General features: G+C 38.9%; 1 protein-coding gene across 1 annotated transcript in view; it reads right to left on the bottom strand.

Annotated features, from left to right (window-relative positions):
• The window catches only part of CDC42BPA (CDC42 binding protein kinase alpha), a 270,725-nt gene extending 252,400 nt beyond the window's left edge, over window positions 1-18,325 (bottom strand). The window contains exons 1-3 of the mRNA XM_047076475.1: window positions 18,174-18,325; window positions 17,128-17,195; window positions 338-429 (exon numbers count right to left, since the gene is read on the bottom strand). Coding sequence (XP_046932431.1) covers window positions 338-429; window positions 17,128-17,195; window positions 18,174-18,325 — 312 coding nt within the window. The remainder of the gene's footprint in view (window positions 1-337; window positions 430-17,127; window positions 17,196-18,173) is intronic.
• Window positions 18,326-18,526: the final 201 nt, after the last annotated feature.

Genomic DNA, 18,526 nt, shown 5'->3' with positions numbered 1-18,526 from the left:
AGGATGTTGGAGGATATACACTACCAGATACAGAAACTTCTTAATCTAGAGTAACGTAAACCAAGTGTGGCAGTGGCACGACGAGAGACAAATAAGCCGTTGGAGGAGAAGAGAGTCCAGAAGCATCCTCAACCTTACATTGACATATGAAGAAGAAAAATATCTTGGAAAAAAATTCCATACAGAAATATTTCATCCAAAACTCTAATATATTTTCTGATCAACTGTATCAATTACGACAGCAAGGAAATCATACTTGAGTTAAACTGCCTCACAGACTGTATAAAATCGCTTCCAAACCAAGTAGCAGAACTTTTATAAAAACTCTCTTTCTTACCTCTCCAAAAGCTCCTCGACCAATCACCTTCAATATCTCAAAGTCTTCTCTATGTAGACGCATCTGTTTCACTTTAGAAGTAAATGGTTTGGCTGAAACAAAAGAGCAACATTAGTCACTTTCTTAATGAAATGTGATGCAAATTAGGTACATATAATGGTATTTCTTAAACAACAAAAATTCAAGTTATGATTAAGAATGAAGTCAAAGTGTTTCATAATCCCATCACACTATATTGACAATAGATTTAATATCCATAAGAAGACAATTTCCCTTATTTCTTTTCCTTTTTTTAATGTTTATTTTTCAGAGAGACAGAGCATGAGCAGGAGAGGGGCAGAGAGAGGGAGACCCCGAATCCGAAGCAGGCTCCAGGCTGTGAGCTGGCAGCACAGAGCCCAACATGGGGCTCGAACTGACAAACTGACAGATCATGACCTGAGCGGAAGTCAGATGCTTAACCAACTGAGCCACCCAGCGCCCCAATTTCCTTTATTTCTTATATGTGAATACATTTTTGTTGAGAACATATTGTTAAACACCTAATAACATATGAAATGATGCAAAGTAACAGGGAGGTACAAACGAGGCCCGTTTATTTTCATGCTAAACATTCTGCATATTCTAGCTCTCAATGCTAGACACATACTTGAACACAAATGTCCGAGAAGTAAAAGCAAATTTCATGGTACCCAAGGGAGTTTCAGCAAAGAAAATTCAGATTTCTTTCACATTCATTCATTCATTTATCCTTTTAACACACCCTCAGCAAGAGTTTACACTATACAAAGCATGGTGGCAATCACTAGAGTCTGAACACATAAGATTACACTACGGTACCTTCCTTCAAGAAGTTCTGAGGCTTTAGGACAGAGAGTAGGGACACGTACAAAATGTAACAATGTGATGAGACTTCTAATGGAGGTAAACATAAAGTACTTCAGACGAGTGAGAACAGAACACTAAGAATTCGCAGATATACCACAGGAACTGGACCTTAAGGACTAAGTAGAATTTTGCTACTTTGACTGGGTTTGCAGTGCAGACATTCCAGGCACAGGAGGCAATACAAGCAAATGAAGAGAGGAGGGATATTAATCTGAGATGGTAACATGCAATAATCCATTGTCGTTATAGAATTTTGAGAAGAAATGCAAAGAAATTGAAGATGGAAAGTGGAAAACATAAATGGCCTTAAATATCATGGAAAGAATTTAGACATATTATTAATTATAAGGGATAAATTGACATTTTTTAAAATTACAGAATCAATGTACATTCTGCTGCCTCTAAGACAAATTTAGACCTGCTTCCTTCCTTCCCCTCATGTCCCTCTTTATTCTCACACAAAAAGGAGTAATGTGATTAAAAGGTCATTATGTATGGATATCTGCAAATCAATCAGTGTGATACACCATATTAATAAAAGAAAGGACAAGAACCACATGATCTTCTCAACAGATGCAGAAAAAGCATTTGACAAAATAGAGCATCCTTTCTTGACAAAAACCCTCAAGAACGTAGGTTTAGAGGGAACATACCTCAACATCATAAAGGTCATATATGAAAGACCCACAGCTAATATCATCCTCAATAGGGAAAAACTGAAAGCTTTCCCCCTAAGGTCAGGAACACAACAGGGATGTCCACTCTCAACACTGTTGTTCAACATAGTACTTGAAGTCCTAGCCTCAGGAATCAGACAACAAAAAGAAATAAAAGGCATCCAAATCAGCAAGGAAGAAGTCAAACTTCCCACTCTTTGCAGAGGAAGTGATATTCCACATGGAAAACCTGAAAGACCCCACCAGAAGTCTCCTACAATGGACACATGAAGTCAACAAAGTCACAGGACACAACATGTTGCATTTTTGTACACCAACAATGAAGAAGAAGAAAAGAGAAATCAAGGAATCGATCGATCCCTTTTACAATTGCACCAAAAACCGTAACATAGGAGGAATAAACCTAATCAAAGAGGTAAAAATTAGATCTGTACTCTGAAAGCTATAGAACGCTTATGAAAGAAACTGAAGACACAAAGAAATGGAAAAACATTCCACGTTCATGGATTGAAAGAACAAACGCTGTTAAAATGTCTATACAACCCAAAGCAATCTACACATTCAATGCAGTCCCTATAAAAATAACACCAGCGTGTTTCACAGAGCTAGAACAAACTATTCTAAAATTTGTACGGAACCAGAAAAGTCCCCAAATAGAAAAGCAAAGTGGGAGTCATCGCAATTTCAGACATCAAGCTGTATTATAAAGCTATAGCCATCAAGGCAGTATGGTAGCGGCAAAAGAAGAAGAAAAAAAAAAGACACATAGATCAATGGAACAGAACAGAGGACCGAGAAATGGACCCACAACTATATGGTCAACTCATCTTCAACAAAGCAGGAAATACAGGAAAGCATATTCCAATCCAAGGGAAAAAGTCTCTTCAACAAATGGTGCTGGGAAAACTGGACGCAACATGCAGAAGAATGGAACTGGACCACTTTCTTATACCATACAGGAAAACAAACTCAACATGGATGAAACACCTAAATGTGAAGCAGGAAACCACCAAAATCCTAGAAGAGAACACAGGTAGCAACCTCTCTGCCCTTGGCCATAGCAACTTTTTACTAGACACATCTCTGCAGGCAAGGGAAACAAACGCAAAAGTGAAATACTGGGACCTCATCAAGATAAAAAAACTTATGCACAGCAAAGGAAACAATCAACAAAACTAAAAGGAAGCCTACGGAATGGGAGAAGATATCTACAAATGACCTGTCTAATAAACGGCTAATATCCAAAATCTATAACGAACTCGTCAAACTCCACACCCAAAAAATAATCTGGTTAAGAAACAGGCAGAAGACATGAAGAGATATTTCTCCAAAGAAGACATACAAATGGCCAACCGACACATGAAAAAATGCTCAATGTCACTCATCATCAGGGAAATACAAATCAAAACCACAATGAGATGCCACCTCACACCAGTCAAAACAGCTAAAATCAACAACTCAGGAAACAACAGATGTTGGCGAGGATGCAGAGAAAGGGGAACCCTCGTGCACTGCTGGTGGGAATGCAAACTGGTGCAGCCACTCTGGAAAACAGTATGCAGGTTCCTCAGAAAGTTAAAGACCAAACTACCCAAGGACCCAGCAACTGCACTACTAGGTATTTATCCAAAGGTATCCAAAGGATACAAAACTACTGATTCAAAGGGGCACATGTACCCCAATGTTTATAGCAGTGCTATCAACAATAGCCAAAGTATGGAAAAAGCCCAAATGTCCATCGACTGATGAATGGATAAAGATGATGTGGTATATAAATACACCGGAATATTACTCAGCCACCAAAAAGAATGAAATCCTGCCATTTGCAATGATATAGATGGAACTAGAGTGTGTTATGCTAATGAAACAAGTCAGAGGAAGAAAAATACCATACGATTTCACTCATATGTGGGATTTAAGAAACAAAACAGATGAACACAGGAGAAGGGAAGGAAGAATAAAATAAGATAAAAACAGGGAGGTAAGCCATAAGAGAGACTCTTAACTAGAGAGAACAAACTGAGAGCTGCTGGAGGGGAGGTGGGATGAGCTAAAAGGGTGATGGGCACTGACGAGGGCACTTGTGACAAGCACTGAGTATTATATGTAAGTGATCAATCACTAAATTCTACTCCTGAAACCAATTTTTTTTAAAAAGTGGCCCAAATTAAATCAAAGGCACATCATCAAAATTAAACATTTATGGGGCACCTGGGTGGCTCAGTCTGACTCTTGATTTCGGCTCAGGTCATGATCTCATGGCTTATGAGATCGAGCCCCACATGGGGCTCTGCGCGGTCAGCGGAGCGTCTGCTTGGGATTCTCTCTCTCCCCTTCTCTCTGTCCCTCCCCTGCTCACGTGTGTGGACTCTCTCCAAATAACTAAATAAACATTAAAAGAAATATCAAAGTAAAACATTTGTGATAATTAAAACAAAAGGTCATCATACATGGGTACAGCTCTGTTCCACGGAGCAAGGGTCATATTTATTTGAGCTGTCGGAGAGTGAAATAGAGCCGTCAGTCCTTAAAATTTGATTTGTTCTGAAGGTATTTGGCCCCACTAAGTAATTTAGAAAAGAAGGCCATTCCACACCGCACATCTCAGTCTAGTAGAGATTTCTGTGTCGGTCTTTTACCTTTAGAGAATAAGGAAAGGAAATGGAGACTGCTGTGCATTTGGAACCCACACAGCGGAGAAGATGACAGTCAAAGGAACAACAACTCCAAACGAAGATATGGGAGATCTCACCCTAGAAAGACAAGACCCAAAACCACGCTGCCACGCGAAGTGAGCACCTTGATAAAATGACTCAGGCGTCCTGGTTGTGAACAAACTGGACTGGACAAATGGTTGAGACTGGCCACTGTGCACCAGCCAGGGTCCCAGAAGGAAAAAAATAGATCATAAATTGAGGGAATTTTACTGACAAACAAACTATTTGCAAAGGTGTAGGAGGGAAGAGTAGTGATCTATCTATCCATCAGTCTAGCAGGAATCTGACACTGGTGTCCCCCCCCCCCAACCTTCCCAGCTTCTATACCAGCATTTCAGAAATATCTGGGTAAGAGGGTAGGTATGGAATAGAGAAATGAAAATAAAGATGTGGAACCAGGCAATATGAGGCCAGTGCTAGTCTAGTTGCCAGCTACAGCTAAGACACCACACGGCCGCCTACAATGTAACACTCCGTGGTTGTTCAAACACATCTTCTACTTCCTTGTATGTCTCCCCACCTCAAGACTTCCAAATAACCTGAGCCCAAATAAAGTATATGCTCTGTATCCTTGTCCCATTACTGACCCTAAATCCAAAAACAGGATTTCATCACAGACAACTACAGTTATTTGCAATCTAGCTCAGTTCTTCGAGAATAATTCCATGTACACCTCCTTTTGGGTAACATCTTATCTAAAAGGTCAAAGATGTAGCTCTTTCAAACCTCTGAGATGGTATTACAAAGCAGGAAAAGAAACTATTGTTTTAAAACTAGAGTAAAAGAAATATAATTTGGGAAAGCAAAGGGCTGTTAAAATGACCTTTTATACCAAAGGTACAAAACAGTATGCAAACAAGAAGTAATGCTAAGTTTTCCGTGCAGTAGCACATACTCGGAAAGCACCAAGCAAATGAATACACTACAGTCATGTGTAATTAGGATGATAGGTTTTGTCCTTTTCCAAGTTTTGTGGGAACCTACAGCATTGAAAGAAATTTAAAAAATAGTCCTATCTATTCTTTACATCCTGGAATCTGCTAATAAAAATCCCATTTCTTTGACACTGCAAAACTGTTCTATTTTTAAAAGCATTCAAAAATGAGTTACGTCACAGATTTCTTCGGGAGGCTCCTAGCTTTACTAATCAGTTACTCATCACTACAAGAAGTATCTTCTAATACCTGCTGTATGCCAGCCACTTTATAAGATGCGAGAGATACAAAAGATAAGTAGTCCCTGTCCTCAAGTAAACAAATTATGCAGTAAGTGTTACTTTTCCATTTAATTTTTCAGTGTGACTACAAATGGCTAATAAACAAAAAATGGTACTCACAAGAAATCATAGAAATGCAAATAAACATACTAGAAATATTCTATTACTTACCTACCAAATGTGCTGAAAATAAAAACCCGGAAACCACCAAGTGTTTGCAGGTGTGTGAATAACAGGTGTTCTCATACAGGGCTGGTGGGACTGTTAATTACAATCTCCATGAAGATCTGGGTTTCTATTTCATTCTTTTAATTTGGCCTATTACTTAAAAAGACTTTAGAAGTTGAACCATCTTTATATGCCTTGAGACAAACCATACTTGGGTGTATTTAGTTAATAAACTCCTGACATTGACTCTATTTTAAAATTTTACATCTGTGTTCATAAATAATGTTGGTCTACAATGACCTTTTTTCTATACTGTCTTCATCTGCTTTAGGACCAATGACAAAACAACCTCATTAAATAAGTTGAGTAGCTTTCTCTTCTTGCTTACTCTCTAAACAAAATTCAGGTTGTTTAAAGAACAAAACTACAAAACTTTTAGAGGAAGAAAGCAGAGACTGATAGAGACCTTATAATCATAAGGTCTGAAAACACGTGCTAGTGAAAACATCCTTTCACGGACTTTTGGTAATTGACTTCTTTCACATTATTGCCCATTTCATGTTTTCGATTTCTTCCTACGACAACTGTGTTAATTACACTTTTCTACAAATTTATACATTACGCTGAAATTTTTAAATTCATTGCAGCAAAGTGAAATAAGATTCTTTTGTTTAAAAAATCTATAAGAGGGGCGCCTGGGTGGCTCAGTCAGTTAAGCGTCCGACTTAGGCTCAGGTCATGATCTCACGGTCCGTGAGTTCGAGCCCTGCGTCAGGCTCTGTGCTGACCGCTCAGAGCCTGGAGCCTGTTTCAGATTCTGTGTCTCCCTCTCTCTCTGCCCCTCCCCTGTTCATGCTCTGTCTCTCTCTGTCTCAAAAATAAATAAACGTTAAAAAAAAAATTTTTTTTAAAAAATAAAAAATCTATAAGATAGGTTTGATCCTTTTTTAGGTGCTAATATTGTATATTTGGATCTATTTTCATTGTTTTCCCTTACCAATACTGCTGGAAGTTTGCACATTTTACAATTATTCTTCCAAGTAGATAATATTTAGATTTGCCAGTGCTCTCTAAAATTCTGTGGCGTTTTTTCTTGTTTTAGTGGGTTCTCCCCCAAATTTATGCAAAGTTTCAGAAAAAGTAGAGGGTAATATTAACCCCTCCCACCACCAAAAAACTAAGGCATATTAATAATTGACAAAAGAGATATTGGGGGGAAAGGCATGAGTAGAATAGAGATTAAAAAGAGCCATACATACTGTTTAAAAAAAATGTTGAACTAACCAGGACATAATGATTCTAAACATGTATAGGCCAGCAACGTTAAGCTCAAAATAGGTAAAGCCAAACTGACAGATATAAAAGAAACAAACTCACTTTCGTATATTTTACTGTAACTCTCTCAGTAATTGACAGCTCAAGCAGACCAAAACAAAAGCAAAAACAAAAAAGAAACAAAAAACCTGAGCACCTTGTCTATAATACACCACTGAGGAGTTGGAGAATATCATTTTAAAACACACATAAAACTGCTACAAATTTTGGTAATATGCCAAGACATAAAACCACCTCCAAAGAACTTCAAAGTATTGGGAACATAAAAACCAAATTACAGGAGTACAGTGCAATTAGAAATCAGTAACAGAGGGGCGCCTGGGTGTCTCAGTCAAGCATCCAACTCTTGATTTCGGCTCAGGTCATGATCTCACGGTTTGTGAGATCAAGACCCCTGTCAGGCTCTGCAACAACAGCACAGAGACTGCCTGGGATTCTCTCTCTCTCTCTCTCTCTCTCTCTCTCTCTCTCTCTCTCTCTCTCTGCCCCTCCCCCACTGTGCTCACTCTCAAAATAAATAAATAATTTTAAAAAAAGAAATCAATAGCAGAAAGATTCCCAGGAAAAACCATAAACTCTGATATCCAAAAACAATTTCGAAGAAAAATTAATAAAATAATCAGAAAATATTAGAACTATATAGTAAGAAAATACTATACATCAAAAGTTCTAGAACACAATCTAAACCAGTATATACCACATGGGGAAAAAGCTCTCAACATTTACACTGGTAAAGAAGGAAAGCTTAAAAATTAAGGTGTTAAGCAGACAACACAAAATATTAGACCAAAAGAATAAACTCAAAGTATAAGAAAACAAAAATGTAGGAAAGCAAAATAAATAAAATCAATTAATTTTAAAATAACCATATAATAGGTAAGTTCAACAAGACCAAAGGATGGTTCACTGAAGAAAAACAATAAAAACAACTGAAAAGTCACCATTAGGAATGAGAAACAACAAAACTCCAGATGCCTCTGAGATTAAATGGATAGTAAAAGAATATCATTAAAAGCTTATGCCGATAAATTCAAAAATGTAGCTGTGAACAAATTCCTAGAAAGAGTAACTGATTTTTTTCAAAACTGAAAATATGAACTCTCCAATAAATAAGTTGAATCAGTAATGTAAAAAATCTTCCACAAAGAAAATTACAATCCTAAACAGCTTTACCTGCAAGTTCAACTATACACACTAAGAAAGTGGTAACTCCCATATTAAAACAAACTTTCCAAAGAATAAACCGGGAGAGAAAGCTATCATTTCATCCTAATCTCATACCAAAAATACAGGTAAGTTTGTTCATGAATACAGATGTAAAAAAACTTACCAATTATCAAACTAATCAATTTATAAATAAAATAACATGACCAAATTGAGTTTATCCCAAGAATACAAGGTTGTTTTAATATCAGAAAACTGATTAACATAACTCACCATATACACAGATTGAAGAAAATATCAGTATCTTAATAAATATATTTATAATACAAACCCTGTTCAATAAAATTATACAACCATTCTTGCTACTTTTAAAAGCTACACTTTTAACAAATGAGAAACAAAAGGAAACTTCCACGGCCTGATAACTGATAGCGACAACAGCAGCACTGCAGAACAGCAAACAAAACACTTACAAAGTAAAATGTTAAAAACATTCTCTTTAAAATCAGGACCCAAATAAGGATGCATTCTATTAAAATAATTGTTATTATCAGTTCTACTTAGCATTTTAATAATGATACAAGTCAGCGCGGCAAGAAAAGAAATAACAGACATAAGAAAAGGAAAAGAGCAAGCTGTTACTATGCGCAGATGGTTTGTGAGATCGAGCCCCACATGGGGCGCCAAGCTGGGCGTGGAGCCTGTTTGAGATTCTCTCTCACCCTCTCCCTTTGCCCCTCCCCTGCTCACGCTTTCTCTCTCTCAAAAAAAAGAAAGAAATAACAAATATTGATGAGGAATATTCATTAGTGCAACAACGATGGAAAATATGGAGGTTCCTCAAAAAACTAAAAATAGAAATAATACATGATCCAGTAATTCCATTACTATTTATCCACAGAAAAGTAAAAACACTAATTCAAAAAGATATGTAGCGTTTATTGTGGCATTATTTGCAATAGCCAAGATACGGAAGCAACTCAGCCATAAGTGGCTGATTACGCGGCCATAAAAAAGGATGAGGTCTTGCCATTTGTAACAGCATGTTTGGACCTAGAGGGCATTATGCCAGGTGAAGTAAGTCAGACTGAAAGCTGAATGCCATGTGGTTTCACCTATACGTGGAGTCTAAAAACACAAAACAAATGAATAAACAAACAAAAAGCATAATCAGACCCGTAAACAGAACAAACTGATGGTTGCCGTGGGGAAGGGGGCGGGGAGAGATGGTGAGAGTGGGAGTGGAAACAGGCTTACAGTCATGGAATCAGTAAGTCAGGGGAATAAAAGGCACAGCGTAGCCAATACAGTCAATGATCTTGTATCGCGTCGGATGGTGACAGACGGCAGTTACACTCGTGGTGAACACAGCATCACACAAACAGAAGTGGAATCACTACGTTGCACACCTGAAACTAATGTAACATTGTGTGTCAACTATACTCCCAACGATTTTGAGGAAATTTACGTATTAAAAGTCATCTTCCATAAAAATGTGCTTCAAACTGAAATAATGAAATGATCCATAACATTTTAAAGTGAGTTTTCCACTCTAAATGCAAGTAAATTATTTCACATATATTTCCCCCCACCAAACAAAACTCAAACAGACTCTTAATTACAGAGAACCAACCCATGGTTGCCAGAGGGGAGGTGGGTGGGAGGATGGGCAAAACAGGTGAAGGAGATTAAGAGTACAAACCACCAGCAATAAAACAAAAAAGTCGTGGAGATGAAAGGTATAGCACGGAGAGAAAATTAAAAACCCACAAAAAAATCAACACACATCATGAATGTAATAACTGAGTCAAGCAAGTTGCTGGACATAAATAGTATTCAAAAGTCAATTTCACTCCTATATATCAGAAAAATTTTTGGAAAATCATCCAGAAACATATTTATGATGGAACTTTTGAAAGTAGCTATCAATAAATCTATCAAAAATTGTATCTGTCCTTAATATACTACAAACGTTTACTGAAAGATGTTAAAGACCCAAATAAAAAGTACTTGGATAGGAAGGCATTAGTTCATTAAAACGTCAATTCTCCCACACACAGATCTGCAATTTAATGTAATTACAATGAAAATCCCAACCAGGGTTTTCATGAACTTGACAAGCTAATTCTAAAATTTACAAGGACCTGCTTCAGATTCTGTGTCTCCCTCTCCCTCTCCCTCTGCCCTTCCCCTTCTCACACTCACATGTGCTCGCTCTCTTTCTCTTTCTCTCTCTCAAAAATAAACACTTAAAAAGCTTTTTAAAGGGGTGCCTGAGTGCCTCACTCAGTGGAGCACCGAACTTTGGCTCAGGTCATGATCTTATAGTTTGTGGGTTCAAGCCCCACATTGGGCTCTGTGCTGACAGCTGGGAGCCTGGAGCCTGGTTCCGATTCTATCCCTCTCTCTCTGCCCCTCCCCCATTCGCGCTGTCTGTCTCTCTCTCTCAAAAATAAACACTAAAAAAATTAAAAATAAAATTTACGGGGCGCCTGGGTGGCGCAGTCGGTTAAGCGTCCGACTTCAGCCAGGTCACGATCTCGCGGTGCGTGAGTTCGAGCCCCACGTCGGGCTCTGGGCTGATGGCTGAGAGCCTGGAGCCTGTTTCCGATTCTGTGTCTCCCTCTCTCTCTGCCCCTCCCCCGTTCATGCTCTGTCTCTCTCTGTCCCAAAAATAAATAAACATTGAAAATAAATAAATAAATAAAAATAATAAAATTTACAAGGATGAACAAAAAACCAAGAATAATCAAGACACTTTTGACAAAAAATAAAAACAAGAGAAAAAGACTTGCACTATTAAAAAACTATGGTAATTAAAATAGTATGTGTGCCAAGAAGATGGACAAATCAACCAAACAAACAGAGAGCCCAGAAGCAACTCACACATGTATGGACATGATTTATAATAGTACTGGCACAATACAATGGTGGGAAAAGAATGGACTATTTTAACACATGATTTCGGGACAATGGTCATTTTCGGGAAAGGAATGCCACTGGAATAGCATGTCACACGATACACAAAGTAAAGTCATTCCAGGTTGTTTAAAGGCAATATACAAGACTCTATGACTCTGGGTTACAGAAGAATTTTTAAATCAAGGTAAGTATAGTTTATCTAAAAAATAATTATCTAAAAATTTGACCATGTAAAATTAAGAATTTTTTTTCATCAGAAGTCACCATAAAAGACACTAAGTAGGAGTAATTAACTGTGACACATATAAATGAAAATGGATTGGTACTCAGAATACATACTGATCTCCTACCAATCCACTTAAAACAAACAAACCAACTGAAAAATTGTGTGTTTCGTAGAGAAGAAAACACAATGGCCCACAACATATGAAAAGATAGACAGCTCATTAGTAATCAAATATACCTAAAACCACAATGACAATTTCAGACATCTGGCAAAAATTAAAGTCAATAAAACCAAGTGTTGGGAGGAATAGTATCTTGTCCACTGCTAGTGGGAATGTAAATGAATATAACCACTTTAAGTTTCCCATTTAGCTATGTCAATTGATCATGTGCATACCCTACTCTCCAGAGATTCCTTCTTAGATACATACAGCACCTAAAGAAACTTGCATATGGGAACCGAAAGACAGTACTACACAGCATTATCCATAATAATGAAAACCTGGAAACAAACATCCATCTACATGAAGATAAATAAATTGTGGTTCATTCATGCAATCAAGTAATATAAGCACATGAAAATAAATAAACCATAGCTATTTTAAGTGTGAAAATTAATAAAAGGAAACATCACTAGAGTGGATTCTGGATGCAGAAGGGGAGGCAGGAAGGGGGAGCTGTATCACTGAATGTCAACTACAGGCCCCAAAACAAAAATCGTTAACAAGAAAAGATCCAGGGAAAGATGAGCCAGCACAGCGTCTCTTACAAGAAATGATCACGCCTGCAGCTCAGCCAGTGAGAAACCACCACCCTGAACTCTTGCTTTTCTCCAAATGGACTTTTGTTCAAAACAACTCCCTCCTAATTTCCTCCTCCTTATCTATAAAGTAATGTGCTTCTCCTCAGTTTGTTGGACTTGCCTATAGTTTGACTATAGTTTGCATATCCTGAATGGCAATTCTCTACTATTCCTGAATAAACCATTTTTTTTAAGTTTATTTGTTTTTGACACAGAGAGAGTGAGCGTGAGTTAGGGAGGGGCAGAGAGAGAGGGAGACACAGAATCTGAAACGGGCTCCAGGCTCTGAGCTGTCAGCACAGAGCCTGACACGGGGCTTGAACTCATGAACCGTGAGATCATGACCTGGGCGGAAGACGGACGCTTAACCGACTGAGCCACCCAGGCGCCCCCTGAAGAAACATTTTTTTTTTATTTATTTTTTTTCAACGTTTATTTATTTTTGGGACAGAGAGAGACAGAACATGAACGGGGGAGGGGCAGAGAGAGAGGGAGACACAGAATCGGAAACAGGCTCCAGGCTCTGAGCCATCAGCCCAGAGCCTGACGCGGGGCTCGAACTCACGGACCGTGAGATCGTGACCTGGCTGAAGTCGGACGCTTAACCGACTGCGCCACCCAGGCGCCCCCTGAAGAAACATTTTTGCAAGCAAAATAACTTTTATTTTTAAGGTTAACATAAGCAATGCACATAAATCTCAAAAACACACTACTTGGGAAAGAAGTCACAGAAAACATACGGTAGGATTTCTTTTACATAAACTTCAAAAACAGGCAAAAAGAAATATTCTACAGGAACTTATACAAGTGATAAATCTATAAAAAAGCAAGGAATTTCACGATGGTGATTTATTCTGGAAAAAAAAGAGAGAAATACATTGACGCACAGGAGTGTTTCCAAGATCCTGTTCATATCCCATTTCTTAAGCTGGATCAAAGGACAGAGAGATGTTCCTCTTATTATCATCTTTTGAATTGCACAGAAAGTTTTATAAAATCTTTTATATATATGTACACTGGAAAAATTTTTAGTAAGAAATTTTAAATTTTGTATAATGTGAATAAAACAGTATTCATTTTAATGAAAACAGTTAGCTCAAAAATGGACTTGCTTGGCCAGAAGTTTTTCACAACTTGATATTCTTTCCAATCTGAGAAACTATGATGTCTTTCATTAAACCTATTGATATGCCTTTATTTTAATTTTAGTGATCGAGTTAGATGAAAACAATTGGTCATGAAAAAATGAACTGTGAACAACTTTAGGAATAAAATAAATCATTACTAGTCATTATTCACCAAAACAAAGTTCCCTGAAGACATGTTCCTGAGAAGAGTAAATGACTGGTTGATTACAGGCCCTTCAACCTACTACATACATAATGAAGCAACCTGATCCCTTAAGTAAAACAATCATCTTACCGATGATTACTTAGTTCAGAACCGTGTTCTATTCACATAGTACCAAGAAGCGTGGCTCACGAGCTTCTCACTATTCTATTTGTCCTCATGACCCTACCTTAGCTACAATATATACCTGGGGGCCTCTCACGTGTCCTTCTAATTGCAACTCATCTGACCGACATCGCTATAAACTCCGATCTGTTCACCTTTAACAAAGACTAAAGCCAAGGATGTAACTGACACGGATCCCGCTAAACCCTCACGTATATGGTCACCTGATTGTGACAGAGTTGCCAAGACCATTCACTGAGGACAGGACAGTCTTCTCAACACACGGTGCTGGGAAAACTAGATGTCCATATACAAAGGAGTGAACGTGGATCGCAGTTTTAATTCACTTGAAATGCATCAAAGACCTAAACGTCCAAGCTAAAACCATAAAACTCTTACAAGAAAACACAGGGAGAAACTTCCGTGATTTTTTTAGACAGGACACAAAATGATTTTTTGGATATGACCCAAAAGGCACAGTCAATAAAAGGAAAAAAGAGGTAAATTGGGCTTCATCAAAGTTAAAAACTTTTGTACGTCAAAGTACACTACCAAGATAGAGAAAAGACAACTCATAATGAGGAAAAATAGTTGCAAATCATATATCTGATAAGGGATTAATGTAAAACATATAAAGAATTCCTGTAACTCAATAACAAAAAAAAAAAAACTCTATCAAAAATTGGGTGAAAGTTTGAATAAGTATTTCTCCACAGATATACAAAGAGCCAATAAGCACATGAAAAGATGCTAAACATCACCAAGAATTAGGGAACCGCAAACCAAAATCACAAGATACCACGGCACGCCCTCCGGGATGGCTATAATAAAAAATAGTAGTAATAAACAAAATAAGCACTGGCAAGGACGTAGAGAAAGTGGAGCCCCATACGTTGATCGCCGGTGGGAATGCAGAGAGGACAGCTGCTTTAGCCAAGAGTTTGGCAGGTCCTCAAAAAGCTAAACAAACATTTACCTTATGAGCCAGCAATCCCATCCCTAGACATACACACAAAGGAATTTGAGAGAGGGATTCAAGCAGATCCTTGCACACCAAGGTTCATCAACATTACTCACGATAGCCAAGAGGTAGAAACAACCCAAACGTCCGTCAACAGATAAAAGGATAAACAAAACATGGTATATACATACACTGATAAATTATTGAACGTTAAAAAGAAATGAAACTGATATAGGCTCCAACATTGATGAATCTTGAAGACGTTATGCTAAGCGAAATAAGCCAGACATAAAGAGAAATATTGTTTGCTTCAACTTATATGAAACATCTAGAATAGGCAAATTCACAGACAGAAAGCAGATCAGAAGTTACCAGGGGCTGAGAGAGGGGAGAAAAGGGGGAGTTAATTGCTTAATGATTACAGAATTTCTCTTTGGGATGATGAAAAAGTTTGGGACATAAATAGTCGTGATGGTTGTATGACATTATGAAGTGAATGCAATTAATGCAATGAATTGTACACTTAAAAATGGTTAAAATAGCAAACTTTATATACTTTACCACAGTGTTAAGAATTAGTAAGATAATATGACAAAACCACTGAATTATACACTTCGAATGAGTGAATTGTTTGATATGAATTAAATGTCAATAAAGCTTCCTTTAAGCTTTAAGGTTTCTTCCAAAAAAAGAAAAAGTTGACAAGGTGGGTTGATATATACAGGCCCTATTAGAGCTGAAAATGGGAGCCTAAAAACATTATAACACCATCTCCAACACTTAAAAGGAGCTGTGATTTCTACTATATAACAAGATCACAAAACAAAGGTTATCATTCACACATAATTTACTTCCTCCCAAGGCTAAATCAGAAGTCCAGAAACAGGGTGCTGACAGCTGACACTTGAGGCAAATTACATCTCTGATTATTCTAATATGTGGTACAAATGACCAAGGAACAAGAACTATTAAATATCTCTGGAGAGGTATGTAGTTACCTCTCACGCCATTCATAATGTCTGGGACGGTTTAAAAGACTCCCCACTACATTAGAGCTGAGAGTTCACAAATTCAATGAAATTATGACATAGAACCAGACAATTCACAATTTCAATTCCTTGAATATTTATTTCTATATTGCGTTTGAAAAAAGTTGATTATACATGCAACTTAGTGCCAAAATTTCATTAGCTATATTTAACAAAAGTAAGTATGAAAAAAGTCATGAAGGGGTAGCCTGGGGGGCTCAGTCGGTTGAGCATCTGACTTCAGTTCGGGTTACGATCTCACGGTTCACGAGTTCAAGCCCCACGTGGGGCTCTGTGCTGACACCTCAGAGGCTGGAACCTGCTTCGGATTCTGTGTCCCCCTCTCTCTCTGCCCCTCCCCTGCTCATGCTCTCTCTCTCTCTCAAAAACAAATAACAATTTTTTAAAAAGTCATGAATTCTATCCACCACAAGGCCATTTGAGACACTCAGTGTAAAATCATTTCATATATATGACAAATTACAAAAAAAAAAAAAACCCTTTATATTCATCACAATAACTGAGAAAGATTTAATACAACTAGATTACTGCCTCTGACAAAAACCAGGGCCACAGAATTCAACTGTTGTGCTTCTACACAACAGACACATCTACACTGAGTGCATGACGTTCAGCGACGTCTCCCCAGCGACTACGCCATCTGATGACAGCAACAGCTTGACTGTTTAACGCCATACAGTTCGGAGTTGTCACTTCTGGCACATTCTCTTGGAGACATGTGCCATGCCGCCTCCCTGCCCTGCTCTGAAAACCCTCCCCTGCTCCTCAGGGGAAGGTCAAGTGTAGACGGTGGAGCCTCAGCGACGTGCGCCGGAGTGGAGTACTGACCACAGCCGTAGAGCAAACAGCTGAAAACCGCGGCTCAGAAAGCGCTCATCTCTGCAGATGGTTGGAAGCGGCAGCACATACACGCAGCAGGAACTGCGCCAAGCAGCCCACCACGTGGCCGAAAGCAAAGGAGAAAATCACCGGAAAAAGGCAGAAAGAGAAAAAAAAAAGCACAGTGCATGCACGAGGAGCAGCGAAGATGAGGACAGCTGTGACATCCTGTTCCGTATTCAGTTTCCGGCGGCTTCCTGCACACTAGCTGCATTTCGGACTTGAGTTCCTTGAACATCCCTGAATGTGATGGTACAGAACCTGTGTTTCCGCTCACAGCTAGTCCGAGTTAGCATCCAGTCTAATATCTAATTTATCACAAACCTCCCTACGGTACATGTTATTAACCCCCACTGATTCCGAGGCCTGTAAGTCACAGCACCGCTGTGTCACAGCTGGCCTGAGAAGGGCACACCAACGTGGAAGTAATCGTTTTACTCATCATTCTGAAAACCTGCCCCAATTTCAAGACTACGATGTTGAAAAAAAATCCCTTCACTGTCGTCTGAATGTACCCCATTTTTTAAAGTGCTTCTGGACAAGAAAACGATTTAGTGCTAAGGACAAACTCTGTGTGATGATAAATGATTTGGCAGGTACATTTCACCGGGACCTGTCGAGGCCAAATACTATGCTATACGCACTTGTCTCTACATTCTCGCTCACTTTCATTATCATTCAGAATAACTATTATTCCCATTTTCCGGGGGTGGAGGGACAGGTTCAGAAAGCTCAGACAAATTGCTAAGATCATCCTGCTAGTCGGTGGCACAAACAGGATTCAAACTCTGATCTGTCAGGCTCCAAAGCCTTTCTAATATACCATGCTGCCTCTTTCTGTCCGAAAGTTTTGAAATAAACAGATGCTGAAATTACAAGAATCAAATACAACATAACTCTAAATTAAAAAAAAAAAACTAAAGATCCCTTTGAAACAGGAAAGACGAAAGCATATTTCCATCTCAGCCCCCAGCATACTACGTGGCTCATTCACTTACACACTGTTGACTAAATGGACAAATGAATAAATTGTTCTAAAAGAGAAAGAATTCAAGTTGCCAGTGGGAAATGCCCCGTACACCTCGTGAGATGCACCGTCTCTGCTGCTGAATGTTGCCCAAGATTTGAACACGGAGGCTCCTTCACGCCAGCCTCCCTCCTCCTCGGCACTGCTGTCCAGGCCTGGGGACAGGAGCACGGGCTATGAGCCTACTGGTGACAACTACCGGGGGATGAGAAAGGGACAAAGTGAGAGGTTCCAACAGAAAAGGGGTATGGAGAAGGGAGGTACAGGTGAGCCGCTGGGGAATAAAGGCAGAGCCTGGGGCAGAGAGAGGCCCGGGAGAGAACGGGGAGCACTGGAGCAAAAGGTTTCAACCTTCCGGTCACCCATGCTGCATGCTTCCTCCCTTTCCTCTCCAGCTTCTCCATCTTTCTCTCCCTTATCCTGTCCATGGCCTGCCCTTCCACGTGCAGTGGAGTCGCAGAGGCAGGGACCACCGCCGAGGGCAGGAGGAGATCATCGTCCATGCAGAAGGTGGGGGGGGGGGGGGACGAAGACAAATATGAGGCCACGTGAAAGCTTTCACCGGTTGTAGCAAGCTCTGTGTGCAGATTCTCAAATAAAATATGCTGGGTACTTCAAAATTAATACACAGTTAAATATTATGAAATAGAATGGGACTCTACGCTAATCATTTGTAATCTACAAAGAAAAAAGTTACATGTGGC

The sequence above is a fragment of the Lynx rufus genome, unplaced genomic scaffold (genome assembly GCF_022079265.1).
Source record: "Lynx rufus isolate CCGP_SWC_20201006 ecotype Redwood Valley unplaced genomic scaffold, mLynRuf1.p SCAF_15, whole genome shotgun sequence".
NCBI lineage: Eukaryota > Metazoa > Chordata > Mammalia > Carnivora > Felidae > Lynx > Lynx rufus.
The sequence above is the reverse complement of the archived record's forward strand: the minus strand, read 5'-3'. Positions and strand labels throughout refer to the sequence as shown.